General features: G+C 41.0%; 2 protein-coding genes across 3 annotated transcripts; both read left to right on the forward strand.

Moving 5' to 3' along the window:
• Positions 1-734: 734 nt before the first annotated feature.
• LOC138626761 (proprotein convertase subtilisin/kexin type 5) lies at positions 735-13,440 on the forward strand. Of its 2 annotated transcripts, none has more exons than XM_069708656.1 (16): positions 735-939; positions 2,482-2,685; positions 2,766-2,834; positions 2,996-3,038; positions 5,871-6,016; positions 6,900-7,094; positions 8,004-8,090; positions 8,188-8,386; positions 8,507-8,730; positions 8,836-9,078; positions 9,765-10,010; positions 10,292-10,487; positions 10,879-11,084; positions 11,243-11,343; positions 12,427-12,598; positions 12,679-13,440. In XM_069708656.1, the coding sequence occupies exons 1-16, from the start codon at positions 759-761 to the stop codon at positions 13,059-13,061; spliced, it is 2,895 nt and encodes a 964-aa protein (XP_069564757.1). In that variant the 5' UTR covers positions 735-758; the 3' UTR covers positions 13,062-13,440. The 2 variants fall into 2 exon arrangements, with proteins under 2 accessions (XP_069564757.1, XP_069564758.1); XM_069708657.1 differs by having other exon boundaries at positions 2,999-3,038.
• Positions 13,441-13,746: 306 nt separating this feature from the next.
• Positions 13,747-15,614, forward strand: gcnt3 (glucosaminyl (N-acetyl) transferase 3, mucin type). Its single transcript, XM_069708662.1, has one exon. It carries the CDS (start codon positions 14,007-14,009, stop codon positions 15,288-15,290), a length of 1,284 nt encoding a protein of 427 aa, XP_069564763.1. The 5' UTR covers positions 13,747-14,006; the 3' UTR covers positions 15,291-15,614.
• The last annotated feature ends 172 nt before the right edge of the window (positions 15,615-15,786 follow it).

A 15,786-nucleotide genomic window follows, 5' to 3' on the forward strand; every position in this document is an offset into this window, starting at 1 on the left:
TGGGTTTAAGCTTCATTGGTCCAAAACGTTGTTGTTTTTTTGTTTTTAATGAATCTGCAGTATTTCATGATGAATCTGCAGTATTTCATGATGAATCTGCAGTATTTCATGGTGTTGCAACCATTGATATTTTAATACCTTTTTGCAGTCATAAGTATTACAAATATTTTGTTTGTCCACTCTATTCCCCCAACAGGATTTATGAAAGAAGATCGGCCTTGTCGTCGTACATAAATAAATAGCCTGCATAGCCTAAATATACATTTAAATGAATAAGTCATTCTAAATAAATGGGAAATTGAAGTGAAAAGTCAATTTTAAAAAAAGGAGCACCATTACAAAAGTAGGCTACATAAATACAGAAGCAATTAAAGCACTACTTTTCAAGGAAATCTATCTATCTATCTATCTATCTATCTATCTATCTATCTATCTATCTATCTATCTATCTATCTATCTATCTATCTATCTATCTATCTATCTATCTATCTATCTATCTATCTATCGTGACAAAGACACTGGATGTTCTCCTGTTTTATTGGGATTATTTACTTAATTCTCGCCGCAGTCATTTGTCCAGTGATTCACTTGACCGAACTGGTCCAGCAAGTTATTTCTCGGCTCTTGTCACAGAGCCCCACATATTGATCTGCCAGCGTACCTGCTGCACGTACGTAGCCTACGCTGCGTCTTCGGATACAGCCCTGACTGTTTGCTGTTATTTCCCTCACTTTCGCTGAAAGCCCTCGGGCAGAGCCATGAGGTCCTTCACGGCGTTGCTCGTTCCCCTCGTCCTCTGTGTCGGATTTATCGGATGCAAACCCTCGTCGTCCTGTCCGAGCGGACAGTTTATGCTGAAGAACCAGTGTGTCCTGTGTCATCCCACCTGCTCGGAGTGCGGCGGACATGAGCTGTTTGAATGCACAACCTGTGGAGTTTGTGAGTACGAGTTCCTATATTCGTCGGGTACTTTCTACACAGCGACAATATTGATGTTGTTTTTTTTTCTTCAAAAGAATAAAGGCGAATTATAGGCTATGTTTTAACATCTTACCCGTCTTGTTATAAAAAATAATAATAATAATAAATAAATAGTGTAGTTTCTGCAGAGACAAAAAAAAATTAGGTTTGGCCATCATTTGACAAAGAAAAATATTTTTTTTCCTCAAAACTGCTGAATGAAAGTTGCAAGTATGGACACTAAAATTGCTTGCCAGGCTATCTAATTACTCTGGGTTTTTTTGCAGTTTGGCCCGACAAATGCCACATTTCAACAAAGCCATGTCACAGGCTCATTAATCCAACAAAGAGGGAATTATTTTTTTTTCAAGGCAGCCCTATTTAATGGTTACCAAAGCTGTTTTACAAAGGCTTTTGTATTGGGCAAGGAGCATTCATCTCTGGTTTACCATTTACTCTTGTTAAACAGCCAAAGACTGGCTGTAGAACTTGTTGATTTTTCTGTTATAGGGGCACCTTTGAAATAGGTAAGAAATGAAGGTGTGATCATTTTTCTCTCTCTCTCCAGTTTTCACAGTGTAATCTGATCATGTCAGAATGGGGCCTTTGTTAATGTGTGTGTGTGTGTGTGTGTGTGTGTGTGGTGGTGGTGGTGGTGGTGGGGGCTTATCCCCTTGGGGTGAAAGTATTGCTGCTGCAGTTCACTGGGTTTAACCTGCAAGTCTCTCTCTCTCTTTTTCCTTCACGCATTCCTCCATGAATAAATGCATCTTAAAATCGTGTGGCCTAATTGTTTTTACACACTACTTTAGTGTACATTGCTATTTGTTTTTTTTAATGTGGCTTTGTGGTTTGTCGTCATATGCCATACTTCCCTGTGTGTGCTGTGGTTCAGTCGCTGGGAGGTGGAAGAAAGGCAGCAGCAGCAGTAGCAGCAGCAGCAGCAGCAGCAGCTTGCGGTCCTTCTCCTCCCTGTCTCGCACATCTTCTGTGCAGTGCTGAGCAGATGAGACAATGCTGTAACTCGGCCGCTTCCAGAGATGCCTCAGGTGCCACAGCTCGGCTAGGCTAGTGGCAGGTGGCACCGTATTAATGATTAGGGCCAACACAAGACTTTGTCTCTGCCCGCAGCTCTGATTGTCTGCCTTTGATTGTCCTTGTTTACATTATTGGAGCATCACCAGTCAGGAGGTGATCTCACACTGCAATCTGTTATTTGCAGCCAATATGCTTTGCTGCAGCCATCAGTTAATGATCATGTTTGTGACTTTAACATCTACCTGTTGCCTCTATTTTCAGTTTTTATTAACTATAATTTGTATGTGTAATGAAATGCAGAGTTTTTCAATAGTTACCCATGTTTCATTTGGTAAGCCTCCATTCCATGTTAGATAATGTCTTTACTTCTGTATTTGTCATGAGAAGCTTATTGATTTTCATTTTCCGATTATCGCTAGCAGTATCTTCATCAGAGGTGAAAATACAGGCTTTTTGGTAACAAGTCCTCTGTGTCCTCCTCAGATGAAGATGGACAGGAACGTTTCCTTTACCAAGGTCGCTGTCGGACACACTGCCCCCGGGGACTCTATCCTGACAGGGGTCACTATGCCTGCCTGCCCTGCATAGCCAATTGTGAACTATGCACAGATGGCAACATATGTGCCAAATGTCGGGAGCACTACAAGCTCCAGAACGGGGTCTGCCAAACAGTGCTGTGTGACATAGGTAAATGTAAAGCAGAGTTTTCTGAGTGGGCTGTAACTTAAAGAGGACGACATCCATAATGCTGGCTTTCTGTGTTTCAGGGCAGGTGCAGGACCCTGATACAGGAGAGTGCATTGACTGTGAAATGGGTTGCAAAACATGCTCCACAGGTAAACATGCCTTCTGTATCAGGCCCACAGCACCATGCTGTTGTGTCCCCACTGCAATGAGAATCAGTGATGTATAGTAAAACCCTGATGATAATGGTGCACAATGCAGTTTGCTTCTCCCGATGAATTCTAATTAATCACCTTTTCTCCTTTGTACCCAGAAGGCCGTGAGATCTGCAACAGCTGTGTTGAAGGTTACTTTCTGTGAGTTTTTTTTGTTTTGTTGCTTTGTTATTATTATATCCTCTTTTCTTGTTTCCCTCATTTTCTCTTAGAAAATCAAATGCAACTCTTCCTAGATTTAATACAAAGGCTGCAACTAATGACTATTTTCATTATCAATTAATCTGTTAATTTTTTTTCTATATTAATTGACCAATTTTGAAAATGTAAAAAAAAAAAAAGTCCAAGTTTAGACATTTAAATGTTTTTTTTGTTTGTTTGTTTTCAGTTTTTTTTTTTTTTTTTTTTAGATAACAGTTTAAATTCAAAGCTATTCAGTTTGCAATCACAGAAGAGTGAGAAAATCAGCAAATATTCATAATTGAAACATTGAATTTACATAATTTGTTGATTGTTTGCTGAGAAACTTTACTTAAACCATCAACATGTTTGCAGATTAATCTTTTAATTGTTTTAGCTAATGCATTAAACATTTTCTCAATTCTCTTTTTGACATAAAGGAGATATAATTTTGTATGGTGCTATGATTTATTCATACTTTTTTTTTTCTGCAGTTTTAAATTATGGACATTAAACATGCTGCCAAGAAATAATTAACCTCAAAATGACATTGTTGTTTTTACCTTCATTGACTTTGCCTTGGTAGATAAAGAGTTGGGTAAATCAACATGCAGTACGATGGCTAAAAAGCCACATCATTCCATGAATTGTTCAGCAGAATTTGCTCAGTTATTCTTCATGCCACAAGAAATGTATCCTGGATTTCTGTTTACACCAGCTTATCACTTGGACTCAGTGTGTTACAGAGGTTATAGAGCCAGAACAGACCTGCAATTGTGTACACCCCACCCCCCCCCCACCCCCCCTCCCTCCTCCTGCGTGAGTTTAGGCCTCCTGTGATTCAGGTTACCTTCCATTGCGAGTCGCACACTGTTACCCGAGCCTTGGTTTGAGCTCAGAGGAGACTTAACAGAGTGTGCTTTTATGTTATGTGTAAGAAGGAGTGGAGAAGAGAGAACAAGAGAATGCATATAAGTTGAAAGCATAGCCAGTAGCAGCTGTGAATATATAGGGCACATCATCTTGACCTCACTGGCTGCTCATGTGAATCACAGCAGAGAAGGGTTGAAGGAAAACGCACCACTTCACTGCACGCACCTCCTTTGACCGCTGTTAAATAGGAGCACTGAGATACTTAGTCTTCTTCTGTGCATCTACTTGTGTGACTTCTACTTTAACAGTAATGGTTGTAGAGATTTGAAACAACAGGCCATCTCAGTCATTTCTGTTCTTAATACTTCTACTGTGTGCGGCAAACACTGGTGAAATAAATGTAATATAGCACAGGTTGATCTATAACTGGAGGAAGAGCCTCACGGTGATAGATTTTGACAGTTCCTAGCATGTCAAGAAATTGCACTATTAGAGGTTTTGCTATTGTTGATGAAAAATGTTCAAGTTGGACAACTTTGGCGAGCAGCCAATGTCACTCTTGCATAAAACACTCCCCCACTGGAAGGAATGACACCATGATGGATGCTTGGTATTTACCTTCCTCCCCAAGGAACCCAGCTAAACCAAAAAAAATTGCTGTGATTCATCCTCAGTATCCTTTAATCCATTTTTTAGTCCAAGCTTTCTTAACTTTAGAGACTACCTACAGTTTATGTTCACCTTGTTCCTAACTAATTCATGGAGTGAAAGACCTAAACAAAAGTTGCATTGGAAATGCAAATGCGTTCTCCTGACAGTCTAATATTTGCACAGAGGGATTCTTAAACATCCTGCAGATTCTTAAGTAGACTACTATTTTCTGGCTTGAGACAGGGCCTGGTCTGCACCAGCTGCTATTGTGAGTGAGTTGATGGATGCAGTGTGGCGCCTCCAGCTGTTCCTCCTCAAACAACCACCACATTTTAGCACCAAATCCACGGCAACGCAGTAGGAAGTGCAGTTTGGGATGTCAGTGGTCAGATTCTCTCACATAGGAAGGTGTCAGAGTAAACATCAGTGAATGTTACACAACAAGTTAGCAGCTTAATGCTTTTTGGCCTGTTTCATTCCGTGTTTAAAGTGGGACCTATTCTCGCTTTAATGCTTTACGTGTAACATCTTTGCAACTCATGTCTCAACTGTTTTAGGCAATTTTTTAGGTCAGCTGTCTCATATTTAATAACTCAGTTAAGCCCCGAAGGACAGATGGGATAGGTTAATGACAGAAATCACCCCATAGCTCTGGGCTACAAATAAAACACCAATTAAATGTCTGCCTCAAGAAGAGAATAGAACCACCATAAGCTTGAAGAAAGGCACCCTATGTTATATTTTCCTCTCTGTTTGCCGTCCTTACTGTTGTTTGACTGAATGCACCTTTTGGCAGAGGAGTCCATTGAAGTCAACAATACAGCTGCAGGTGTGCTGTGGACTGACACAGTGCATGTTGGGATTGCCTCTTGCATGTGGTGTGCTTTGTATTTGCCCTGGTTTCACTTCATGTAGCCTCAGCCATGTGGGCATAAGTTGCCTGCAGCAATCACCACCCTCCTTCCCTTTAAAGCTTTGAACATGCCATTAAATCACAATAGTTTTCATCAGCTTTTTGATATTTTAGAAGTTTTGTTATGCACGTTTGCGTTACGAAAACAAAAGTTTGCTTTACGAATAGCTTCCTTTTGTTTAAATGGCTGTGACAGCGGGTTTAAGTCAAGTAGTGACTGACCTGTTACACATACACAGGCCAAGCCAAGTTCTAGACAAATGGTTTGCTAATTACAATGGCTTATAGATCCATAACATAAATTAATATTTTGAATGGTATTTGATTTTAGTTTTTGAATTCATCTTTCCTTACAGTTTCAGACACCAGTGTCGCAGACACTGCCCCCGGAGCACCTACGAGGACCGGGGCAGGGGTGTCTGTCTCTCCTGCCCAGCTCCATGTGAAGACTGCAGGAGTAACACACAGTGCCTTGCCTGCCAGCCTGGTTACTTCCTCAACGGTACCAGTAGAAAAGAATAATCATTTCTGTATATGTTTTGTTTTCCACCAAAGGATTCAGATGTCCATTTTTTCCTACGCAGTAGAAGAGTTTGTTAAATGTACTCTTCAATCAGTGTGTTGCTGAGAGTTACCAGTCATTCTTGCTGAAGACAAATCATCATTTGGATTGCAAATGATGTTTGTCAGCAAATCTGTAAGGTAAGATATGCAAATGTAGGGTTTATGCAAACAAGGAATTAGGATGGGGTTGTTGTTCTCTGTAGGAATCTGAAAGAAAAGCTTTTTGATTGTAAATAAAAACCTGATAGTAACGATAAATATTCGCAAGCGCACTGCCAGTCTATTATGTTAACATGTACATATTTATGGAAATGTGATTGTACGTTGTGTCAGATTGGATCCATCATAGGTAGTCAGCCTCTACCTTCAGTCCATTTTCTAAAGATCTAGGTCATTGTTTCGTGCCCGGACAGTCAGATGGAATTTGGAGGGGGAGCGATCCTGAATGGTTGGACAGAAGAGAAGGATTTAAAACAGTTGAGGAGTAAATTAAGAAATGAGCAGATCGTTTTTGAAACTATATCGGAGCCATTTAAAAACAACTAAAGATTGTGTTTTACAAATTAAAACAAATCTAGTGTTGGTGTGTCTGTTGGTGAATATTTCAGTAACAGCTAGTTATCAGACTATTCCTGCAAAAATAGCCTGACTTTTAGTAAAACTTTTCTACATGAATACAGGATAAATAGATATCATCAACTGAATAGTCTCTGTTGGTTTTTCAGGAATGCTATTGTTAATACAACTGAAGTTTTGTAATGGAAAGTAATGTGATAATAATGATAATGGCATTTCCTCTCTGTACCTCTCTGCCATGTCAGGAGGTGATTGTATGAAACAGTGTCCACAGCAGACCTTCACCGACTCCAGTGGGTGGCGCTGCCAGCCTTGCCACAGCTTGTGCCAGACGTGCCACGGACCTCGTTTAACAGACTGTGACCTTTGTCTTGGTGGTAATCTTGCTCTACATGGACAGTGCCCTCAGGTTAACTGCCCACTGGGACAGTACCTTGATGGTAAGTGGAATGATAAAGCCTAATTTTAGTGGCTAATCCTGGTTTAAAAAAACAAAAAAAAGTATGAGTTTTTAGAGTTCGGTAAATGTAGCTGGTGATTTCCTGTAATACAGTAAAACCAAGTGAGCAAAAGACAGAATAGCATATTAGTTGATTTGTACACTCGTAACATGACGCTTGACTGATTCCCTGAAGGAAGTAATTGTTTTTCTACTGCGGGTGACTGCTGAGGTCAATACACTGTCCCAGAAATTCAGAGGGACATTTTAACAAGGTGAATGCTTGCTGCTGAGCCTTGAGCTTGAACCCTGCTGAAGGACCTCCAGTTTGAAGGACAGCTTAACGGCGCCTCTGCCTCAAGCAACTGCTTTCCCTTTGGTTTTTGTGTCAACAGCACTGGGAGACGTTACTTTATTGTTGTCAATCATGCAGTTATCAAGCTGATCGTTTACATTTCTGTCTAATTGGTTTTATTATTTACATTCTTGTGCGGATCAGTCCGTCAGACATTTTCTAAATGACCTACTGCTGACTGGTTTGAGTGAAATTCTTTAGGCCTTTTTGATTTGAATCTCAAAGCACTGTGTTGCATTGCAAGAATTATTAAGTTGTGAATTTGCAGTTCAGTGTATTTACAACAGCTTTATCCATAGACAGGATCGAACATAAATTATTTAATTATAGTGTCCTCTGTCTACTTCAAGTCAGCAGTCAGGTTTTATACTCACTGAACACACAATGCAGCCTGTAATACACTCTCTCATTGTTGACCAATCAATGACATCAAGCCCTTATTATGGCTCATTTTGAATCATTTGTGCCTAGGAAACATATTGTTACTTGTTACGTTTCCCTCTGCTGGTTGATATCAGTGAAACAGATTCTGTACTATGTGTATTTTCATTTCAGGGAAATATGGTGAATGTCACACATGTGATGCATCCTGTAAGACCTGCTTTGGCCCACAGGCACTGGATTGTTCTTCTTGTTTCAAAGGTACAACTATTTACTGTGTTCGTCATTACCAAGAAAATCTAAACATGATCCCAATTTTTTTTTGTGTGTATTGTGAGTGTGCATTTGTGTCTTTCAGAACATTTCCTGGATCAGGACAGTTCTTGTGTAGTGCAGTGTCCATCCGGTTCCTACGCAAACGCTGCTACTCAGCTGTGTGAGGACTGCTCACCAAACTGTGAGGCCTGTGTGGATACCAGCAATAACTGCATCAGCTGTTCCAAAGGCAGCTATAAACTTTTCCTCCACCAGGGGCGGTGTTGGTCGAATTGCCCGGAGTAAGCAGTTGGATAAACTAAGCGGAAGGATGAATAAAATGCTTTGTAATGATTATGTGTTCTGTTTTGCTGTTTTTCCCTCCTCATGTCTCATCAATTGTCTCCTCACTTTACTTTCAGAGGTTTCTTTGAGACAGCGCAGGGGTCATGTGAAGCCTGTGATAGCTCCTGTCTGACATGTGATGAGATCAAGTCCCAGTGTCTGTCCTGTGCTGATGGCCACTACTTGGAGAGTGGTATGTGTAGACTCAACTGTTCTCTGCGGTCATACCCTGCAGATGACGGTACCTGCAGACGCTGTCCTCCCCACTGTGACGTTTGCTCGGACGACAGGACCTGTTTCAGTGAGTTAGCTTTTAGAGGGAAAATGTTCCAAACTGCAAGGCATTGTAGCACATCCTGAAATCTCCCATTTGTGTCACAATCTTTCCACCCCTCCTGCATTTCAGGATGCAGTTTTCTCTACTTGATGCTAAATGGTGTGTGTAAGGCCAGTTGTCCTATGGGCTATTATGAGGACATGGAAGAGGGCCGCTGTGGTCAGTGCCACCCTACCTGTGGCAGCTGTTCAGGGCCTTTGGTAGATGACTGTGAGACCTGTTCAACTTTCAGCCCCAAGCTCTACAAAGGTGCCTGCTTCAAAGACTGCCCCACTGGTACTTATTACGAAACTACAGCTACAGAATGTCAAGGTTAGTAAGGGTGGGCAATATGCCCCTGAAATGATGTCACAATATGGGTGTTTCTGTGATAAAGATATTTTTGAGGATGTGAAAAAATATGGTGTTATTAATTGCAAATACGTATAACTGCAACTAAATAAATGGTATAATTTAATATGTCAGCACACACGCAACAAAAACTAACATAATTTTGTGTGTTTTTTTGTACATCTGGTGTTTTTGTAACTCAAACCCCTTTCATAGTTCTGAAGTCACTCCTCTTTTTGGAAATAACTCTTCCACCAAAAAGCTGCTTTCAGCTGTGCTTGTAACTAAATGTAACTTACGTTATACCTTTACATTATGGTACACCTTATTGAGCCGATATTCAAACAGCATTGAATGTGTTGGGCAACATTATTTTCTGACGGTCATTTCTCATAACACAGAAAAATAGTACAAAAAGAAAAGAACAGGATTATTACCCTGGTTAAGGGTTGGAAATCAAACAAAAAAATTTAACAAAATATATTGCAGAAAGAAAATGCTTGTTTGCTTACTATGCAGAAATTCCTTGTGGCAATAGCATTAGTCTCCATATAGTAATGTGTACTTTAAATTATAATCTAAAACATGGTGGCAATCACAGCCAATTTTGTAAATATAGAGATACAACGTTCCAATGACGAAAATCTGACTTGTTTGATTGCATGCAGAGTGCCACCAAACCTGTATGAGCTGCAGTGGCCCAGACCCAAACCAGTGCACCCAGTGTGAGAGGGGACTCGTGTTGGATCCAAACACCTTATTGTGTGGCGTGACAGGCGACACGGACTGCCCACCGAGGACCTACATGCACGACGACCAGTTCACCTGCATAGGTTGCCACCGGCACTGTTACTCTTGCGAGGGACCGGGCAACAATGAGTGCCAGACCTGTGCCGTCCCTAAATACCTTCATAGTAAGCATTTTCTACGACAGTTACAACTTTATTTTCACTTATACAACAGTTTCATATAATTGAACAACATCTGGATAGATTGATGATAGCATTATGGGGCTAAATTTACATGTGATGAACAGAAACACAAGTTTTTCGGTCAAAAGAATGTTGGACTCGTCAAGTCCCAACAAACTATCTGGAAAAACAGTGAAGAAGAATAAAGAGGTCAAAAGTACAACGTAAAACAAGCAAACTAGCAGTTGAGTTGAGACGGAAACTGTTTGTTTGCTATTTCCCAGACAGCACCTGTGTGAGTGAGTGTCCAGCTGGTACATACACCACAAGGCAGGAAGCTGATGGAAAGGAGCTGGGATTTTGTTTGCCTTGTGACCACGTCTGTTCCACCTGCACCGGGGCATCGCCTAGAGATTGCCTCACTTGTTCTCCAGGATATCTGCGTCTGCTTCAGCTCTGTGTCACCCATTGTCCCACGGGGTACAAAGCTTAAAGCTTCATCATAGTCTCGCAAATGTTTACTTTGTGGTCCTTTGAATTTTTGTGTCCCACTGATCCAATATTCTCAGAGCAGACTTGATTTGGAAAAGAACCAAAGCCAGAATGTAATCTGGTTTCTCCATAATTTCTGCAGCAGTGAAGTAACTTCTTCAAAATTGTTATTATTTCTGCCAAACAGGTTGTGTTTTCAACCTCTTGTAAAGATTTTGGTGAGGATATATTTTTATTTTTTTTTTTTTTTTTACTAATAATTACCATTTTTAACTTTAAACTTAGCACTTCCTGATGAATCTGAAATTATAGCTGCAATAATCATATGTCTGTGTACCTGTCTGGCTTGGTTATATTGATAATTTCCTTAATTCTTCAGGTATTACAGAGAGGGCTCCCACTGTCAGAAATGTCACCAGTCCTGTGAGCTGTGTACGGGACCGGGCCCAGAGTCCTGCAGGGTCTGTCCACCTCCTCTCCTAGAGCTGAAAGGCACCAAGCTGTGTGTTGAGCGTTGCCCACACCGCTTCTATCAGATCAATGACATCTGCAAACAATGCCACACCAGTTGTCAGACCTGCACAGGTACAGATGAAGGGCCTATGAATTACAGCTGATTTCTTAGTCATTTTGTTTTATTGTGCAGCTCAACATTTTGTCATGTTCTTTTCCGTGTGTCAATATTGGACATTCACTTTTCATTTGTGTAAGATGTCAGACTGTGTGTATGTTTGTGTTTGCAGACGCCTCGCCTCAGGGATGCATTACATGCGACTGGGGCAGCACTCTAAAGGACAAAGTCTGCTATCCGCGTTGTGAAGAGGGGCAATACTTTTCTGAAAAGGTGCACTATGATTTATGTACCATATGGCTTTATGCACTGTATATCATAATAATAATGTAAAGGAAAATGTGAAGTGTTTCACTCCTAATTTCATTTTATACAAATACAAAACAGTTATTCCTCAGTAATTCAGTGCACTAATATAAATATTATTATTTATTATCATTTTAAATTTATTTTGAATGATATATCCATGTGATACAACTGATAGTCACTGTATACATTTCTAATTCATTTTTAAATAAATAACAAGAAATGTGACAGCATTTTACATTTCTGTATTTTAGTTGTTTTATAGGTTTTTGTACTGCTCAGAAGTTGGTTAGTGTTGGAAAATTACTCAGAGGCTTGGTTCAAAATCAAACATATTGGACATTTATTCTTGCAAGAAGGAGCAAATACATGCACCCTCAACGAGAGGTGTCCAGCATTGCTCCCCCTAGCAGTGCTCTACCTCACTCCTCCGTAGGGCAGCTTTTATACAGTGTGACAAACAGTTGACAGTCACCCCCATTCCCTTTGTATCTGCTTTCGTATGGTAATACAGAGTTGGTTGTAGGTCACAAGATAAGGACACAGGGGAGTCGTCAATTAGATGCGGAAAGTAAAACAAAAAGGAATCACTTGCAAATAAGAGAGAAAACAGAAGAAACTTTTCGGAGCCTGCTTGACAAGAGACTTTCCGGAACCACAATGCAAATAAGAGGAAGAGACAAATCTTTTTTTTCCATCAGTTAGGTTCAGCTAAAATGATGTGGTGGCACCTACTTTGTGCACCAATCAGGATTTGCCAGTTTGTGATGTTGTTTGCTTGTGTTTGCTGTCAGTCAAATTTATTCAAAGCGCACAGTTGTGATTAACTAAATAATTTTTATCTTCATACAAAAGCTGTTAAACAGCTGAACTGAATAAAAACTAAAGGAATAAATATTCATGTTTAACTGAGCAATCAAACTTTTAGTTTGAAAGTCCTTCCCGAGGTTAAACTAATGACACATACTTACAAAAACTCCGAAAAAAACCCACCTTTGCTTCTCTGTTTATTTACCCAGTATAATTATGTGTGCAACTGTTTAATTGTAGGAAACCTGTGAGCCTTGCGACAGCTCGTGTCGGCACTGTACCGGCCCCAGACCTGACCAGTGTCTGACTTGTCACCGCGACTCTGCTCTTCATGCAGTGGAGAACCGTTGTGCCCGCTGCTGTCAGGCCGGAGGGAATTCCACTAACTGCTGTGTTTGTGACAGCCGCTCAGGTGGAGATGCTGCTATGTATGTTAGCAAAATAGGATTGTTTGGCTGCAACAACCTACTAAACACATTTGGTTTGTTCTAGCACTGTGTGTGGAGGCCCCACAGCCCAAGTCGGCGGGCGGCCAGGAAACAGACGTGAACATGTCCTCCAGAGCTCTGAAGCACACCTCGGCTGCCCTGCCTATTGCCCTGCTACTGGCAGTTGGGCTGGCTCTTGTCGTGTTTGCCTTGGTCAAGGCCCATGCCAGGAAGAGGTTTTGCTGGAACCAGAGCTATGAGAGACTGAGTGGCAGCGCCAGCACGAACATGCCCCACGGTGTGCCTGAGCCAGACAGTGGAGATGAGGTGGACGTGGTGTACACCAGTAGAGGTGGGTCTGTATATCGTCGTTACAGCTTCCTCCATGAGGAGAACACAGATGCAGACCAGGAAGTGGACGAGAACACGTGTCTCAGTAATTCTTAGATGTATCCAAACCAGAGCGTACAGTAACTGAGGAACGTATTGTGGATGCTCAGTATCATGACTGACAGATGAATTCAAAGTAGCTCAGTTAATGTTTAGAGGTGAATGTAGTGGTGCTTTGGTATGTTTCTTTTTGAGTCCAGGTGTATATTTTGTTGTACAAAGTGCCTGTATCTGTATAATGCACAATCTTAGATAAGTAAGTAAAGACTGAAAAACAAAACCATTAGAATAAATGTATGCATATTATTATTTTTTTAACTTTAGATTAAAGAGGTATTTGAAACAATGAACTGGTAATATGAAATCTGGACGATTTGTTGTAAAGAAAATGCAGAAATATTAACAAAATAAAATTTCAAAATGTATGCCCTCAGTACACCTTGAAACCTGGCTGCCTTATAACTTCTATTGTGAGAACATTTTCTGGTCTGATTTCACACTACAGTACCATAGATGCGTTTCTATGCAGTATTTCATTTTATTTAAGCTTTTGGTCTGGCTGTCTAGTATTAAAAGGTTACTCTGTCAACTACATCCCAACATCTCAGGCCTACATTCCTCAGACCATAATTAAAACTTAATTAAATGCTGGCACATTTTGGCCTCTGACCAGCACTAGCCCAGCATTTTAAGGATGCCCTCCTCTTTGTCTATAGAAGAGTTCCTAACTTGTGCAGTAAAATGGAGCGGTGGTTTTCCTGCATACTAAAGTATCAAACAGCACTGATGTTGACAGATCCATCACGCTTTACAAATAGTCAGATCCTATAAGAAACACTAGAAGTGGTTTCATAAGAAATTCCTCCCACACCTTAGTTTAACACACTTCTTGACTTCGTATGCCTTCCATTATTAAGTGAAGTAGCTCTGCCTCTCCCCATTTGCTCAAGCTGTAACCTGCAGTGAAGACAAGGTTACCTGTGCTGTATTCACATTGAGGAAATGGCTATTAGAAGGTTCATGAAGCACCAGAAGTTGCTGCGGACTCTCTCTCTCATCCTTGTGGGCATGTTCCTTTTTGTTGTTCTCTGGGACACCGGCTCTAACAGGCAGTCGTTGCCTCATCTCAAAATACCACAGCAGTTCTCTACTGACCTGCCTGGCTGCTCGGCTATCATCAGTGGAGACATAGGAGACAAGAAAAGGGAAGTAGAAGCGCTTCTGACATCCAGGAAAAGGCTAAACATTTTTTCTGTGGACTTCTACCTTAATGCCACAAAGGACTGCCCGGCTTACTTTGAAAAGAGACGATTCATTACAGTGCCTCTCAGTGAAGAGGAGGGTAATTTCCCCATTGCGTACTCCATGGTGATCCATGAGAAGATTGAAATGTTTGAGCGACTTCTGCGAGCTGTTTACGCTCCTCAGAACATCTACTGTGTACACGTGGACCAGAAATCCTCCACAGAATTTCAGAGAGCAGTGGAAGCAATTGTTTCATGCTTTCCCAACGTGTTTGTAGCCAGTAAATTAGAAAGAGTGGTGTATGCCTCATGGTCCCGAGTACAGGCAGATCTGAATTGCATGGAAGATCTGCTGAACTCGGACGTACACTGGAAGTACCTACTGAATACGTGTGGGACAGACTTCCCCATCAAAACCAACAGAGAGACGGTAAAGGCACTGAAGGCCCTCAACGGGAGGAACAGCTTGGAGTCTGAAGCCACCATTAACTATAAGAAGGTCCGCTGGCAGTATCATCACAATGTCACGGACACTGTGATACTGACAAATGAGAGGAAAAGTCCCCCGCCCATCAGCAATCCGTTGTTCTCAGGAAACGCCTACTTCGTGGTCACAAGAGCCTTTGTGAAACATGTGATGCAGGACAGAGAGGTTCAGAAGTTTCTGGAGTGGGAGAAGGACACGTACAGCCCTGACGAGCACTTGTGGGCCACTCTGCAGAGGATGCCCTCTGTTCCTGGATCAGTGCCTGCTAACATCAAGTATGATGTGTCAGACATGCAGGCCCTTGCCCGTGTGGTGAAGTGGAGCGAATTAGCCGGAGATGTGAAAAGCGGGGCTCCGTACTACCCGTGCACTGGTGCTTACAGAAGAGGAGTTTGTGTGTACGGAGCCGGGGACCTCCAGTGGCTCCTGACACAACACCACCTCTTTGCCAACAAGTTTGACCCCGAGGTCGATGATATTGCCATCAGGTGTATCGAGTCAGTTCTGCGTTTCAAAGCTTTAGGCCATGACCCACTTTTACCACAGCAACAGTAAAGCTTGTAACGATTAAAAAATCAAATTCAAAGTGTCATTTGTCAATTAATACTTCAAATTTAGAAGAGTTAAATATCATGGGCACCATATCACTTTATTGTCAAAATATTAAGGATTTTCAAGGGAAATGTATCAAAATGTTTTAAATATTGTCTTGTAATGGCATTTCTGAAGAAATCTTGTGGCTGTTGATATTTTCAGGATATTGTTAGACTTCAAGTATTTTTTGTGCTTTTAGCATTTTTACTATGGTTGTCAAGATGTTATATATTGTTATACAATTCATAGTATTGCACGCCTTTATGATTTGAATAAAATCTGTATTCGTGGTGCCATCTAGTGGAGTCTAAGTGGAAGGTTCTACAAAACAACAAAAACACTCAGCTGGGAGTTTATCGATTTACACCCAGCTGAAACTAATGCAGTCTGATACAGTTCTGAAATAAATCCTACTACAATGAAGTTTATAATGTTAAATATTTGTTGAAACTTAGAT

This window comes from Brachyistius frenatus, unplaced genomic scaffold, assembly GCF_029030835.1.
Source record: "Brachyistius frenatus isolate BFR_SWC_R1_liver_20210118 unplaced genomic scaffold, ASM2903083v1 Contig_77, whole genome shotgun sequence".
NCBI lineage: Eukaryota > Metazoa > Chordata > Actinopteri > Embiotocidae > Brachyistius > Brachyistius frenatus.